Below are 14,819 nucleotides of genomic sequence, written 5' to 3' on the forward strand. Positions count from 1 at the left end.
CTAGAGGCCAGGCGTAGCTCCTGTTCTCTCTGAGCGTGTCTAGACCTTACTATCTGACTAGAGGCCAGGCGGAGCTCCTGTTCTCTCTGAGCGTGTCCAGACCTTACTATCTGACTAGAGGCCAGGCGTAGCTCCTGTTCTCTCTGAGCGTGTCCAGACCTTACTATCTGACTAGAGGCCAGGCGTAGCTCCTGTTCTCTCTGAGCGTGTCCAGACCTTACTATCTGACTAGAGGCCAGGCGTAGCTCCTGTTCTCTCTGAGCGTGTCTAGACCTTACTACTATCTGAGTGGAATAATGTTATGAATACATGCGCTAATTCGAATGAGAACTTGTAACACTAGCTCAAACAATCTTCTTCCAAATAATAATTTCAATCAATTCAAATAGTTGTATCCTGTACTGACATCAACCTCTCTCCTCCATCTCCATCTCCAGGACACCCAGAGTATCGACACGTCTCTGCTGGACCCAGCCAGTAACATCACAACCCTGGTGGGGCCCAATGCCTTCCGCATTCCCCTCTCCATCAGACAGAAGCTCTGTGGCAGCCTCGACGCACCACAGAACCGAGGAAACGACTGGAGGATGCTGGCACACAAACTGAACCTGGACAGGTGAGGATGGGATGGGACCGTGTGTGTGTGTGTGTGTGTGTGTGTGTGTGTGTGTGTGTGTGTGTGTGTGTGTGTGTGTGTGTGTGTGTGTGTGTGTGTGTGTGTGTGTGTGTGTGTGTGTGTGTGTGTGTGTGTGTGTGTGTGTGTGTGTGTGTGTGTGTGTGTGTGTGTGTGTGTGTGTGTGTGTGTGTGTGTGTGTGTGTGTGTGTGTGTGTGTGTGTGTGTATAAACAGCAGGGGCTCCCTTATCACAGACAGCAGTAGGAGTTAAACCACCAGCACCCTCCCTCACCTCTTATCCCCTTTCTCACTCACACCCTTACTCCACCTCTCCCTACCTTTCAGAGAGCTCAGAGCTGGATGAAAGTAGTTCTGACCATTTAATGTTTGACTGTCCGCTTTTAAACTAGTTTTTGTTCATTTAAATGATGACACTGGATATTCATAAAGCACAGGCAGAGTATGCAAACTCCATATAACCTCTCTCTCTGTCTCTCTACCTCTCTGCCTCTCTCACTGTCTGTCTTTCTCTCTCTCGCTGTCTCTCTCTCTCTCTCTCTGTCTGTCTGTCTCTCTCTCTCTCTATATATATATATATATATATATATATTTATATATATATATATATATATATCAGGTATTTGAATTACTTTGCCACTAAATCCAGTCCTACGGGGGTGATTCTGGACCTTTGGGAGGCCCAACACTTCCCTGATGGGAACCTCGGCCGCCTGGCTGCCGTGCTGGAGGAGATGGGTCGCCATGAGAACCTTGTGCTCATGGCAACAGACCACTGACACCCGTCCTTCAAAGAACAGGAAGTTCCAGGGAGGAGTAAGAGATGAGTCACAGAGAAAAGAAGAGAGAGAGAGGAACACAGGACAGGCAGAAATACAGGACAGGCAGAGCAAGACCTCTCTTCCATCAGAGAACACACATCCATAGAGACACACACACAAACATACACTGAACAATAATATAAACGCAACATGCAACAATTTCATAGGTTTTGTGAGTTACAGTTCATATAAGGAAATCAGTCAATTGAAATAAACTCATTAGGCCCTAATCTATGGATTTCACATGACTGGGAATACAGATATGCATCTGTTGGTCACAGACACCTTAAAAAAAGGTAGGGGCGTAGATCAGAAAACCAGTCAGTATCTGGTGTGACCACCATTTGCCTCATGCAGCACAACACATCTCCTTCACATAGTTGATCAGGCTGTTGATTGTGGCCTGTGGAATGTTGTCCCACTCCTCTTCAATGCCTGTGCAAAGTGGCTGGATATTGGCGGGAACTGGAACACTCTGTCGTACATGTCGATCCAGAGCATCCCGAACATGCTCAATGGGTGACATGTCTGGTGAGTATGCAGGCCATGGAAGAACTGGAACATTTTCAGCTTCCAGGAATTGTGTACAGATTCTCGTGACATGGGGCTGTGCATTATCATGCTGAAACATGAGGTGATGGTGGTGGATGAATGGCACCACAATGGGCCTCAGGTCTCGTCACAGTATCTCTGTGCATTCAAATTGCCATCGATAAAATGCAATTGTGTTCGTGTACGTAGCTTATTCCTGGCCATACCATAACCCCACCTCTGTTCGCAATGTTGACTTCAGCAAAGTGCTCACCCACACAACACCAAACACGCTGTCTGCCATCTGCCCAGTACAATTTAAACTGGGATTCAACCCTGAAGAGCACAGTGTGCCAGTGGCCATCGAAGATGCACATTTTCCCAATGAAGCCTGTCTGACCGTTTGTGCAACAATTATTCGGTTGTGCAAACTCACAGTTTCATCAGCTGTCCAGGTGGCGTGCCTCAGACCCTCCCACAGGTGAAGAAGCTGGCAGTGGAGGTCCTGGACTGGCGTGGTTACATGTGGTATACATTTACATTTTAGAGTGACTTTTGATTGTCCCCAGCACAAGGTGCACCTGTATAATGATCATGCTGTTTAATCAGCTTCCTGATATGCTACACATGTCAGGTGAATCGACTATCTTTTCAAAGGCGAAATGCTCACAAACAGGAATGTAAACACATTTGTGCAGAAAATTTTGAGCAAAATAAGCTTTTTGTGCATATGGAACATTTCTGGGATCTTTTATTTCAGCTCATGAAACATGGGACCAACACTTTACATGTTGCGTTTATATCTTGTTCAATATACTTAGCATAGCCACGCTCCACTTTCAATATATTGAACTAGGATGTTAGTGAGCCTTGTCTGTACTCTCTCTGGAACAGTTGTCTTTACCGTGATACAGTTTCCTAGGAAACGCTTGATAGTTCTGTCCATATATTGGATGACCTCATGGATGTCTCTCTGTGGTGGCTCAGAGCAGAGGAACATGGGAAGGGGTGTGGCCAGAGGGAGTGGGGAAGGCCCCTCCCACTTCAACTGCCCTATGGATCCTCATGGTAACTCCTGGAACCAACAATACTGTTTAAGGACTCGTCAACATTTCTAATGAAAGAACTTGTTTCGGTGACTATATACGTCTGTATTTAACACATCTATTTATACACAAATATGTCTCCTGTATTTTATGCAGTCTAATATTGATTACTTTAGGCTGCGTTTACACACAGCCATCTTTTGACCAATCAGATCTTTTCACAGCAGATCTTTTTCAGAGCTGATCTGATTGGTCAAAAGACAAATTAGTAAAACAATATCAGAATTGAGCTGCCCGTGTAAACATAGCCTTGGAGTTCTCTTGTGTTCCCTTTCTTTTCATTGTGTCAACGTGCCCCCTGGTGGATTCTCTTGTTAATGACGCCTACTGTACAGTCACTGAAACAAAGCCAGTAGAACAACCTGTACATAAGCAGAACATTGAAAACTCTAACCTTTTACAGTGTTAGTAAGACTGTCATCATTAATATTAACTGTTGTCATTCCTGTTGTGTATTATTATTGTTTTACAATTATTTTGTGTTACTTTCTATTCTTCAATTATTTACAATTTGCCTATTTAATTTGAAAAGTATATATTTTGGTTTAGATTGCGCTATCAAGTGTTGGTTTATTAGCCCATAAAACCAATGATGCTGATAGATGGAACTGTTTGAGAGGTCAGTGAGAGGTCAGTCAATCAAAGGTCAAAGTTCAGTAGTTATCGCTCACTGCATGCCAGTCAGCATAGTAGGGTCATCACTGTCTGGCCAAGTTACAAAATCAGAAGTTCTAAAATGTAGCTTCTTAAAATCAGATTTTGAACCTAGCCCTAACCTTAACCTCACTGGTAACCTTATACCTAACCCTAACCTTAACCTTAGTTTATTTTCATAAATGTTTCCAATATAGACCATTTTGACTGACTTTGCAGGTTGGTCATCTAGTGGGAACCATATAATGGAGAATCTCAATCTGCTCTCATCATGTATGGTCCTCTGATGATGACCTCATTCATATGAGACAGAACCAGGGTAGTGGAAGAGATGCGAGTCTGTCTCCCAAGGTGGAAGATGGGTAATTTGTTGATAGACAAATATATTTTTTCTTAGGACTGATGCAGCCTGATACGATTGTCTTTTTACCAAATAATTGACATAATATTATGTACAATTCCACACTAGCGTTCTCTTTCATCAGGTCAAAATACGTGTCATTTGATTGTTTCGCGCCAAGTTACTGAATGACAGTTGCTGTTGACGTTGAGCAGGGGGAATAGAAATAGGTGAAATAATGGGAAATGTTATGCATTATCTATTTATTTATATTTGAAATGGGAAATTCAGTATAAGGATTGTATGATAGCATATGTGTATGTGTAAAATAATTGAAGATAACTGTCAAAACATTCCTTTACAGCAGCAGTACTGACGACAGTCATTTGATTAGTTTTGGTTCAAAACATTTTGTCTTGACAGTTGGGAATTTTTCTAAAGCCGTCTATGCAAACTTTGCATTCTTTATAAACAAAATGTAGGTACTGAAAAGTGCTAGCTGTTGCATTCCATCGTTCTCCTGAGGCTTCATGGGTAATATTGTATAGTGAGAACGTAGCTAATTCTTGTTCTGACTCTCATGTTATTTGCAAATGCTTGCATTTCCTCTGTCAAGTTCCTGTACAAAGTGTAAGAAATAATTTTTAAAACTAATAATAAATTATATTTATATGCAACACTGAATGCAGAGTCCGACTCTCCTTTTCCACATCTTGGTTCAACCCTAACACTAACTACCACAGTGTTTCCAACACTCGGTCCTCAACCCCAAGAGGTGCGTGTGAGAGAAATCATCTAATTCCTCTAATAAGGAGACGATATAGACGTTGACATCATTTTATTAGGGAATGTTCTCCTGGTCCACACACTCTCTTATACACATATGTACAGATTAAATAAGGCACACGCCATAGTGGTGGAGTGGACGGTCAGTGAGTTATTCTGTAGACAAGCCAAAGGCAAACAACCAAAACTGATATTTAACATGATTAAGTCCATCAGTATCAATACATTTCAATATTATTATTAACAATTCAATACCGTGAGGGGAGTTTTTTTCTTCATATTACAGTAACAAGACAAGCATGGGGGAGACCATCTTATTGGCATGACTCAGCTAGCCTGAGTAACATCACTCCCAAGCATATTAACCATCAGCTAGCCTGAGTAACATCACTCCCAAGCGTATTAACCATCAGCTAGCCTGAGTAACATCACTCCCAAGCATATTAACCATCAGCTAGCCTGAGTAACATCACTCCCAAGCGTATTAACCATCAGCTAGCCTGAGTAACATCACTCCCAAGCGTATTAACCATCAGCTAGCCTGAGTAACATCACTCCCAAGCATATTAACCATCAGCTAGCCTGAGTAACATCACTCCCAAGCGTATTAACCATCAGCTAGCCTGAGTAACATCACTCCCAAGCGTATTAACCATCAGCTAGCCTGAGTAACATCACTCCCAAGCATATTAACCATCAGCTAGCCTGAGTAACATCACTCCCAAGCATATTAACAATCAGCTAGCCTGAGTAACATCACTCCCAAGTGTATTAACCATCAGCTAGCCTGAGTAACATCACTCCCAAGCGTATTAACCATCAGCTAGCCTGAGTAACATCACTGCCAAGCGTATTAACCATCAGCTAGCCTGAGTAACATCACTCCCAAGCGTATTAACCATCAGCTAGCCTGAGTAACATCACTCCCAAGCGTATTAACCATCAGCTAGCCTGAGTAACATCACTCCCAAGCATATTAACCATCAGCTAGCCTGAGTAACATCACTCCCAAGTGTATTAACCATCAGCTAGCCTGAGTAACATCACTCCCAAGCGTATTAACCATGATGTATCATTTTCTCCTATAGTTAGTTGTTGAAACAGTACATAGACATTTCAGGGGACTAAGAATGGCTCCCTTGGATAGTCAAATGGCCCACATGTAGGTCAATATTGAAGCTGTGTGTTTTCCTGTGTGAATAGAAGAAACCAATTCCTGGGTTTCTAAAGCAGTAATGCTGCAAGAGATATATACTTCATGTCCAACAGTATGTAGAGATTTCTCTACAGTTGTAAAAAAAAAAAAAAAGACGAATAAATAGCACAATGGGCAACAACGGCAACACTTTATTTGAACTAGCCTCATAACCCTACATAAATGTTGTAAACATGTCAAAGTTTCATGAACATTCTGACATTGGTTTGAAGGGGATTGATGGTGGCTAGTTCAAATAAAGTGTTACCACAAAAACAAACACTGTTATATGGCTTTAGATGGACAGAGCAGGACACCCACCCTCCTAACCCTCTACTGTGAGGGAGAGAGTGACTCCTCCTCTCCTGCATAGGGCACTGTCTGTCCTTGTGTTCCCCCTTCATTTAGAGAGCCAATCAGCTTTCATAGAAAGCAACACCAGACCAGACCCTGCCCACTGGGACACTCTCTATCCCAGAGGTGGCAGTGGCATGGGCAAAAAGAGAGCAGACCCTGACCATCTCTCTCCCACTCGCCTTGCCCTCCTCCCGTGGTCCTGGCAGAGTGGCACTAGGCCATGGACATGTCTCTAGGTGTTGAGTCAGTAGCAGCGTGTCACAGTTTGATATCCTGAGTCTCAGACATCTTGGCCAGGGTCTTCTTCACTCTCAGAGCTGTGAGGCGAGAGGCTGGGTTGTGGGCCCAGCACTCCGTCATCAGCTTCCCCATCTGTCTGAGACACTAAACACACAAACACACTGAGGTCAGAAATCACCATATACTGTATACTCATCACACACAGTAACCTATGTAAGAATATACTGATCTCAAGCATACAACACAATCACAAAGAGGCGGTCTCCTCACCTCATCACTGTTCCAGCGGTTGGCGAATGAGGGCCTCTGTCTCTTGATGCACACAACCTCCCTCATGTCCTCGTAGGAGGGGTCAGAGGACACCAGGTCATGGTAGGGCAGCTGGTACTCCTCTACGATGCCTATAGGACACAAGTCACATGGAGAGAGATGTTGGATCTCTACATACTGCATCATCACAGCTGAGATGGAGGTAAGATAATACACAGACTGGAAGAAGGTCAAATAACTGAACAGTATTAAAAAACAACACTGAGTAAGAACCTATACAAATCGGTCCAGCATTTTGGCAAATGTCTGAATGCCCATAAGGTCAAAGTTCACATCAGCTCACTTTACATATGAAAATGATATTAAACATTGTAAAGCAGAACATTGTGGGCCATGCCGGACCTCCAGAGACGCAGCGCCGGGCGATCTCCCAGAGGATGAGGCCAAAGCTGTACATGTCGGCCATGATGTAGGACTGGAAGTGGTTCCGGTTCAGACTCTCGTCCAGGACCTCTGGGGGCATGTAGCGCTTAGTGCCCACCCTGGTGTTGGGAGGGATGTCCACCTCGTTGGTGTCACTGAGAGAGGAAGGAGTAGGGGGAGAAAGATTGCATTTTTAAAGCAACACTGTCTTTGTATAAATGTGTATTGCTAGACTGATTCCATAGTTTGGACTGATGCTGATGTTTTTTACCAGGGGAAAGTATACAAAGATAAAGGAGTAGAACTATTCTGCTCTATAAGGATGTTTCGTTATCTCTACACTCATGGTCTGATGCATGGAACATGTCCCTTCCTGTCCTACCTGATGAATTTGACGGCCAGGCCCAGGTCAGCGATGCAGCAGGCCCCATTCTTCTTCACCAGGATGTTCTTGCTCTTCAGGTCTCTGTGGGCGATGGCTGGCTTGCCCTGGGTGCCAAAGATCTCTGTGTGGAGGTGACAGAGGCCTGACACTGAGGAGTAGGCCAGCCGCAGCATGGCCTTGATGTCCAGGGTGGTGGACTTGAGGTAGTCGTACAGAGATCCACTCTCATGGTAGTCTGTGATCAGGTAGAGCTGGGTCCACGAGCCTGTTCCCTTTATGTCCGCTGCTATGAAGCCTGGGTAGGGAGGAGACGGGAAGATCTTTGAGGAGATAGAAAGACACACACCTACAGAGACACATACATGCAACGACACACACACACACACACACACACTACACTCGCACACACACACATACACTCAATCTCTCCCTCTCTCCTTACCCAGTATGTTCTCGTGTCTCATGAGGACAGTTTGGTAGATCTCTGTCTCTCTGAACCAGCTGGCCTCCTCGGTGGTGAAGAACACTTTGACAGCTACTCTCTCTCCTCTCCAGCGACCCATCCACACCTCCCCGTAGCGGCCCTTACCTATCTGCTTCACCATCTGAATCTGCTTGGCTATGGTGCGCTGCACCTAAGCACAGAAAAACACACACCGTCATCAATATCATCGTCATCAACACTGTAATCACCAACATCTTCATATGCTATATCATTGTACGTCATTATCACAATTTCTACATCTAATTCAACATAACTAGCATATTGAGAGAGGAAGGTCTTTCTACAACACTGTATTGCTGGACTAATTCTCCATTGCAAGTAAGCATTTTGTTGGACATTTTTGTATACCATGTGTATCCTGTACATACAACTAATAAAACGTGGAACCTGGTTGCTAATGTGTGTGTGATGAGGTTCAGGTCTCACCAGCAGGGGGAGTCCTGATCCCGATCCAGAGCTCTGGGACTGTTCTATCAGGTCCTTCAGACATTCTCCAGGAGGGATATAAGTCTCATCCTGCTCCAGACCAATACTGTAGTGAGGTCTCGACTCCTGACGCTTATACCTGGAAGACACAGTGGTAAAGTCATCAGTAATACAAAGCTACAATTCTGCTAAAAGCATTACATTGGTCTATGTTACAAATCTCCTCAGAGTCAAAGTCCATGTGTTTTCTCTCACCTGAAGTAACAGAAGACGATGATGAGTACCAAGACGATGCAGCACACTGTGACAGAGATGAAGAGAGCAATGGGGTGGAAACTGCTGTCCACGTAATCTACAGCAGAGAGAGCGAGAGAGAAAGCGAGAGAGAAAGAGCAGTTAGTCTGCTCCACAGATCTAAACCTAACACGGGGTCACCTCAACAGCACCAGTTCTCCATTAACGTGTTTATAACAGTTCACTTCCAAATATTGCTAAATCTCAGAGATCTTCCTTTGTACTCTCCAACCCCCTAATCCCCTCTTCTCTTGTTCCTATCTCCCCCACCTCCCCTCTTCTCTTGTTCCTATCTCCCTCTGCTCCCCTCTTCTCTTGTTCCTATCTCCCTCTGCTCCCCTCTTCTCTTGTTCCTATCTCCCTCTGCTCCCCTCTTCTATTGTTCCTATCTCCCTCTGCTCCCCTCTTCTCTTGTTCCTATCTCCCCCTGCTCCCCTCTTCTCTTTTTCCTATCTCCCCCATATACCCTCTTCTCTTGTTCCTATCTCCCCCTGCTCCCCTTTTCTCTTGTTCCTATCTCCCTCTGCTCCCCTCTTCTCTTGTTCCTATCTCCCTCTGCTCCCCTCTTCTATTGTTCCTATCTCTCCCTGCTCCCCTCTTCTCTTTTTCCTATCTCCCCCATATACCCTCTTCTCTTGTTCCTATCTCCCTCTGCTCCCCTCTTCTATTGTTCCTATCTCCCCCTGCTCCCCTCTTCTCTTGTTCCTATCTCCCCCATATACCCTCTTATCTTGTTCCTATCTCTCCCTGCTCCCCTCTTCTCTTGTTCCTATCTCCCCCATATACCCTTTTCTCTTGTTCCTTTCCTCCTCTGCTCCCCTCTTCTCTTGTTCCTATCTCCCCCTGCTCCCCTCTTCTCTTGTTCCTATCTCCCCCTGTTCCCATCTTCTCTTGTTACTATCTCCCCCACCTCCCCTCTTCTCTTGTTCATATCTCCCCCTGCTCCCCTCTTCTCTTGTTCCTATCTCCCCCTGCTCCCCTCTTCTCTTGTTCCTATCTCCCCCTGTTCCCATCTTCTCTTGTTACTATCTCCCCCACCTCCCCTCTTCTCTTGTTCATATCTCCCCCTGCTCCCCTCTTCTCTTGTTACTATCTCCCCCTGCTCCCCTCTTCTCTTATTCCTATCTCCCTCACCTCCCATCTTCTCTTGTTCCTCTCTCCCCCACCTCCCCTCTTCTCTTGTTCCTATCTCCCCCTGCTCCCCTATTCTCTTGTTCCTATCTCTCCCTGCTCCACTCTTCTCTTGTTCCTATCTCTCCCTGCTCCTCTCTCAGTTTGTGGTCGATCACATCCCCTTCCTGAATCTCACAGATCCGTTGTCACACTGACATCGCCATGGCAAATCCTGAAGCCCAGGGCTGCCCTTTCTGCCAGCCTTTCTGTAGGGTTATGAGCCTCCTGTAAATCATTCCCACACATATTGTACACATGAAAATAGACACACACACAGAAATAATCTCATTTTACAATTTGCGTGTGTGTGCGCGACTGTTGGTGTCACTCCTCTAGCTACACTGTTGGTGTGTAGCTAGAGGAGTGACAGATGGACAGATATCTCACATCCGTGGCGGGGCAGGAAACTCAAGCAGGCCCTGGGGAGAGGCTGTCCTTTTCATTAGAGGGTGAGAGAACAAGCCAAGCCTGCTGGCTCCATTTCATCTGCCTCCCTCTGCCTCTCCCCAGCTTCCCCCATCTCCTCCTGCCCCAGAGCAGCACACGCTACTCCAGCCAGCACTACACTGTGGTTTGTAACAGTTTAAACTGTTACTACCCATCACACCCCTGTGCAGGCTGAGGGAGCCCACTCTGAAAGCCACTCGCGCACAAGAGTTTCAGGAGTTTCAGTGTGTTGACTGGGTGGAATTGTGTGTCTTACCAGGGGTCGTCAGTGTGTTGACTGGGTGGAATTGTGTCTCTTACCAGGGGTTGTCAGTGTGTTGACTGGGTGGAATTGTGTCTCTTACCAGGGGTCGTCAGTGTGTTGACTGGGTGGAATTGTGTCTCTTACCAGGGGTCGTCAGTTTGTTGACTGGGTGGAATTGTGTCTCTTACCAGGGGTTGTCAGTGGGGGTAAAGTAGGATGCAGGTCTGTATTGCAGTAGTCCTGGTCTGTACAGCACTCCACAGCCCTCCTCCGATGGGGACCCCCCGTTGTCCTGTTGTGGCACACCATAAACACACGAGTGCGCGAGTGGCTTACACAACCCGAATGACTAAACAACAGTTTGAAGGACTATAGGGTTTTTACAATGTTGCTTATTGATGGTGAAGAATCTGTGTTCTACACAAGACTGGTATGACACATTGCTGTCATTGTACATACGGTCTGATTTTAAGAGATTGCTTGGAGAGATGTACTGAGTCATAGATGGTTTATAACGACTTACACGAGCTGATACATTTGGTTTGCCTGTGCTTCTACAGTGACTGCCTGTACTTCATGGCTTTGCCATATATGCCACACACACAGCATACTTACCCTGCACTGGAACTCTAAGCCTACCAGCCCCAGACATCCAGAGGTCAGCACAGGGAGACTTCCCTCTTCTTCCTCCACCATGGTGAAGCAACAACCATCAGTCCTGGAGAGATACCATGATCATCACCACCACCACTAGCCTCATCATTACATCTTGATCATCACCACCACAAGCATCACCATCATCCATTGTCAACAATCTTTCAACATAATATGAGAGGATTTTACTATCTCAGCTATTTTATAATGACACATTTCATGGTGCTGAGAAGGTTATATCAACCATCTAAATCTAATTTAATAAACACTATTATACGTGGCTGGAGACATTCAAATGTTGCATTTAAATCTTAGTCATTTAGCAGACGCTCGGGTTGGGGTGTAGGGTTGGGGTGTAGGGTTGGGGTGTAGGGTTGGAGTGTAGGGTTGGAGTGTAGGGTTGGGGTGTAGGGTTGGAGTGTAGGGTTGGGGTCTAGGGTTGGGGTGTAGGGTTTGAGAATAGCCTGAAGGTAGGGAGAGGCAGTTCCTCTTGCTGCTCCATAGGAAAGCACCCTGGTCTTGTAGTGGACGCGAGCTTCGACTGGAAGCCAGTGGAGTGTGCAGAGGAGCAGGATGACATGGTCAAGCTTGGGAAGGTTGAAAACCATGCGGGCTGCAGCGTTCTGGTGAAGTTGCAGTGTTTTGATGGAGCCGAGCCAACAGCGAGCTGCAGGACTCCAGCTGGGAGATGACAAGTGTCTGGATTATGACATACGCCGTTTCCTGTGTGGGGTAGGACTCTACGGATGTTGTAGAGCATGAACATGCAGGAGCGAGTCAATGATTTAATGTTTGCAGAGAATGACAGGGTGTTGTCCAGGGTCAAACCAAGGTTCTTTGCACTCTGGGAGGGTGACACTGTGGAGTTGTCAACCGTGATGGAGAGGTCTTTGGGCAGGCAGGCCTTACCCGAAAGGAAGAGCAGCTCTGTCTTGTCGAGGTTGAGCTTGAGGTGGTGGGACGACATCCAAGCTGATATACTGTATCTGCCAGGCACGCCGAGATTTTTTTCACCATCTGGGTGTCAGATGGGGGGAAGGAGAAAAGTATTTGAGTGTCATCCACATAGCAATGATAGGTAAGACCGTGTGAGGATATGACGGAACCGAGTGACTTGGTGTACAGAGAGAAGAGGAGAGGGCCTAGAACCGAGCCCTCAGGGACACCAATAGTGGGAGTACGTGGTACAAACACAGATCCTCTACACGTCACCTGGTAGGAGCGGCCTGCCAGGTAGGATGCAATCCAAGAGTGTAGAAAGCCTGAAACACTCAGCCCTGAGAGGGTGGAGAGGAGGATCTGATAGTGCCTGAGACACTCAGCCCTGAGAGGGTGGAGAGGAGGATCTGATAGAGCCTGAGACACCCAGCCCTGAGAGGGTGGAGAGGAGGATCTGAAGGAGCCTGAGACACTCAGCCCTGAGAGGGTGGAGAGGAGGATCTGATAGAGCCTGAGACACTCAGCCCTGAGAGGGTGGAGAGGAGGATCTGATAGAGCCTGAGACACTCAGCCCTGAGGGTGGAGAGGAGGATCTGATGGTGCCTGAGACACCCAGCCCTGAGAGGGTGGAGAGGAGGATCTGAAGGAGCCTGAGACACTCAGCCCTGAGAGGGTGGAGAGGAGGATCTGATAGAGCCTGAGACACTCAGCCCTGAGAGGGTGGAGAGGAGGATCTGATGGTGCCTGAGACACCCAGCCCTGAGAGGGTGGAGAGGAGGATCTGAAGGAGCCTGAGACACTCAGCCCTGAGAGGGTGGAGAGGAGGATCTGAAGGAGCCTGAGACACTCAGCCCTGAGAGGGTGGAGAGGAGGATCTGAAGGAGCCTGAGACACTCAGCCCTGAGAGGGTGGAGAGGAGGATCTGATGGTTCACAGACTCGAAGGCAGAGAGAGTCAGGTTTGGCAGTGCGGAGAGCCTCTGTGACACAGAGAAGAGCAGTCTCTGTTGAGTGACCTGTCTTGACCTGGTTAGGGTCAAGATAATCATTCTGAGAGAAATAACGAGAGAGTTGATCAGAGACAGCACGCTCTTTTGGAAAGTAAAGAAAGAAGGGATACAGGTCTATAGTTTTTGACGTCAGATGAGTTGAGTGTTGGTTTCTTGAGGAGGGGAGCGAGGGGACCCAGCCAGTTGTCAGGAATGAGTTGATGAGGGAAGTGAGGAATAGGAGGTCTCCAGAGATGGGGTCAAGAGGCCAGACCTCACTAGTCGCAGGGCATAAATCAATCTGTGATAATGCTTGTATTTAAATAATATCCCATTGCCCTCTGAGTTAATGTCTTCCACAGTGGCTGTGACACACTGTGACACATTTTGAGTTCCTGATAAATCCACCAGTGTATTTTTGTTCAGTTAATTGGTGTTCTATAGGATAATAACAGATTGCCTCTGCTGTGTAATCATGAATGTAAGCTAATAGATACAGCTGATTCTAAGATGGTTTGAAAATCACACACCAACCATAGTAGCAACACAGTTCTATGTGTGTGTGTGTGTGTGTGTGTGTGTGTGTGTGTGTGTGTGTGTGTGTGTGTGTGTGTGTGTGTGTGTGTGTGTGTGTGTGTGCGTGTGTGTGTGTGTGTGCGTGTGTGTGCGCACGTGCGTGCGTGTGTAATATACCTGCAGGTATTGTTGGAGTCTTCAGAACAGTGAGGGTAACAATGACACCAGAGGATCCTCTGTGCTGGAGCCAGGGCTGTACTCCCACCCTCCTCCTTCCTGCTGTCTGACCTGTCTCTTACAGGGTTCCTCAGTAGCACTATGGTATCCAACACATTGGCTACAGGGACACAGAGAGGGACAGACCAGGTTTAGCGAAAGGACAGATCAGGCTTAGAGCCAGGATAGACCAGACCAGACCAGACAAATAGTAGCAGTCAAAAGTTTGAGAGAGAGAGAGAGAGAGAGAGAGAGAGAGTGAGAGAGAGAGAGAGAGAGAGAGAGAGAGAGAGAGTGTGAGAGAGAGAGAGAGAGAGAGAGAGAGAGAAAGAAGGAGAGACAGGAGAGAGAGAGAGAGAGTGAGAGGGAGAGAGAGAGCGAGAGAGAGAGTGCGAGAGAGAGAGTGAGAGAGAGAGAGAGAGAGAGAGAGAGAGAGAGAGCGAGAGGGAGAGAGAGAGAGTGAGAGGAGAGAGAGAGAGAGAGTGAAAGAGGGAGAGAGAGAGATAGAGAGAGAGAGAGAAAGATGGAGAGAGAGAGAGAGAGTGAGAGAGAGAGAGAGAGAGAGAGAGAGAGAGTGTGAGAGTGAAAGAGAGAGAGAGAGAGAGAGAGAGAGAGAGAGAGAGAGAGAGTGAGAGGGAGAGAGAGAGCGAGAGAGAGAGAGAGAGAGAGAGAGAGA

At 46.6% G+C, this 14,819-nt stretch overlaps 2 protein-coding genes across 3 annotated transcripts in view; one reads left to right on the forward strand and one right to left on the reverse strand.

Annotated features, from left to right (window-relative positions):
* Positions 1-6,180, forward strand: part of LOC116374360 (netrin receptor UNC5C-like) — a 268,722-nt gene extending 262,542 nt beyond the window's left edge. For both annotated transcript variants that reach the window (XM_031826378.1, XM_031826379.1), the window contains 2 exons: positions 438-616; positions 1,253-6,180. In XM_031826378.1, the coding sequence (XP_031682238.1) occupies positions 438-616; positions 1,253-1,412 (339 nt within the window). In that variant the 3' untranslated portion in view covers positions 1,413-6,180. The remainder of the gene's footprint in view (positions 1-437; positions 617-1,252) is intronic.
* Positions 4,909-14,819, reverse strand: part of LOC109892495 (bone morphogenetic protein receptor type-1B) — a 119,679-nt gene continuing 109,768 nt past the window's right edge. Inside the window, exons 5-14 of the mRNA XM_031826381.1 lie at positions 14,105-14,264; positions 11,435-11,548; positions 11,019-11,122; positions 8,928-9,024; positions 8,673-8,811; positions 8,184-8,376; positions 7,739-8,036; positions 7,336-7,511; positions 6,934-7,064; positions 4,909-6,807 (exon numbers count right to left, since the gene is read on the reverse strand). Of these exons, the coding sequence (XP_031682241.1) occupies positions 6,682-6,807; positions 6,934-7,064; positions 7,336-7,511; positions 7,739-8,036; positions 8,184-8,376; positions 8,673-8,811; positions 8,928-9,024; positions 11,019-11,122; positions 11,435-11,548; positions 14,105-14,264 (1,538 nt within the window). The 3' untranslated portion in view covers positions 4,909-6,681. The remainder of the gene's footprint in view (positions 6,808-6,933; positions 7,065-7,335; positions 7,512-7,738; positions 8,037-8,183; positions 8,377-8,672; positions 8,812-8,927; positions 9,025-11,018; positions 11,123-11,434; positions 11,549-14,104; positions 14,265-14,819) is intronic.

The sequence above is a fragment of the Oncorhynchus kisutch genome, linkage group LG6, assembly GCF_002021735.2.
Source record: "Oncorhynchus kisutch isolate 150728-3 linkage group LG6, Okis_V2, whole genome shotgun sequence".
NCBI classification, from domain to species: Eukaryota; Metazoa; Chordata; class Actinopteri; order Salmoniformes; family Salmonidae; genus Oncorhynchus; species Oncorhynchus kisutch.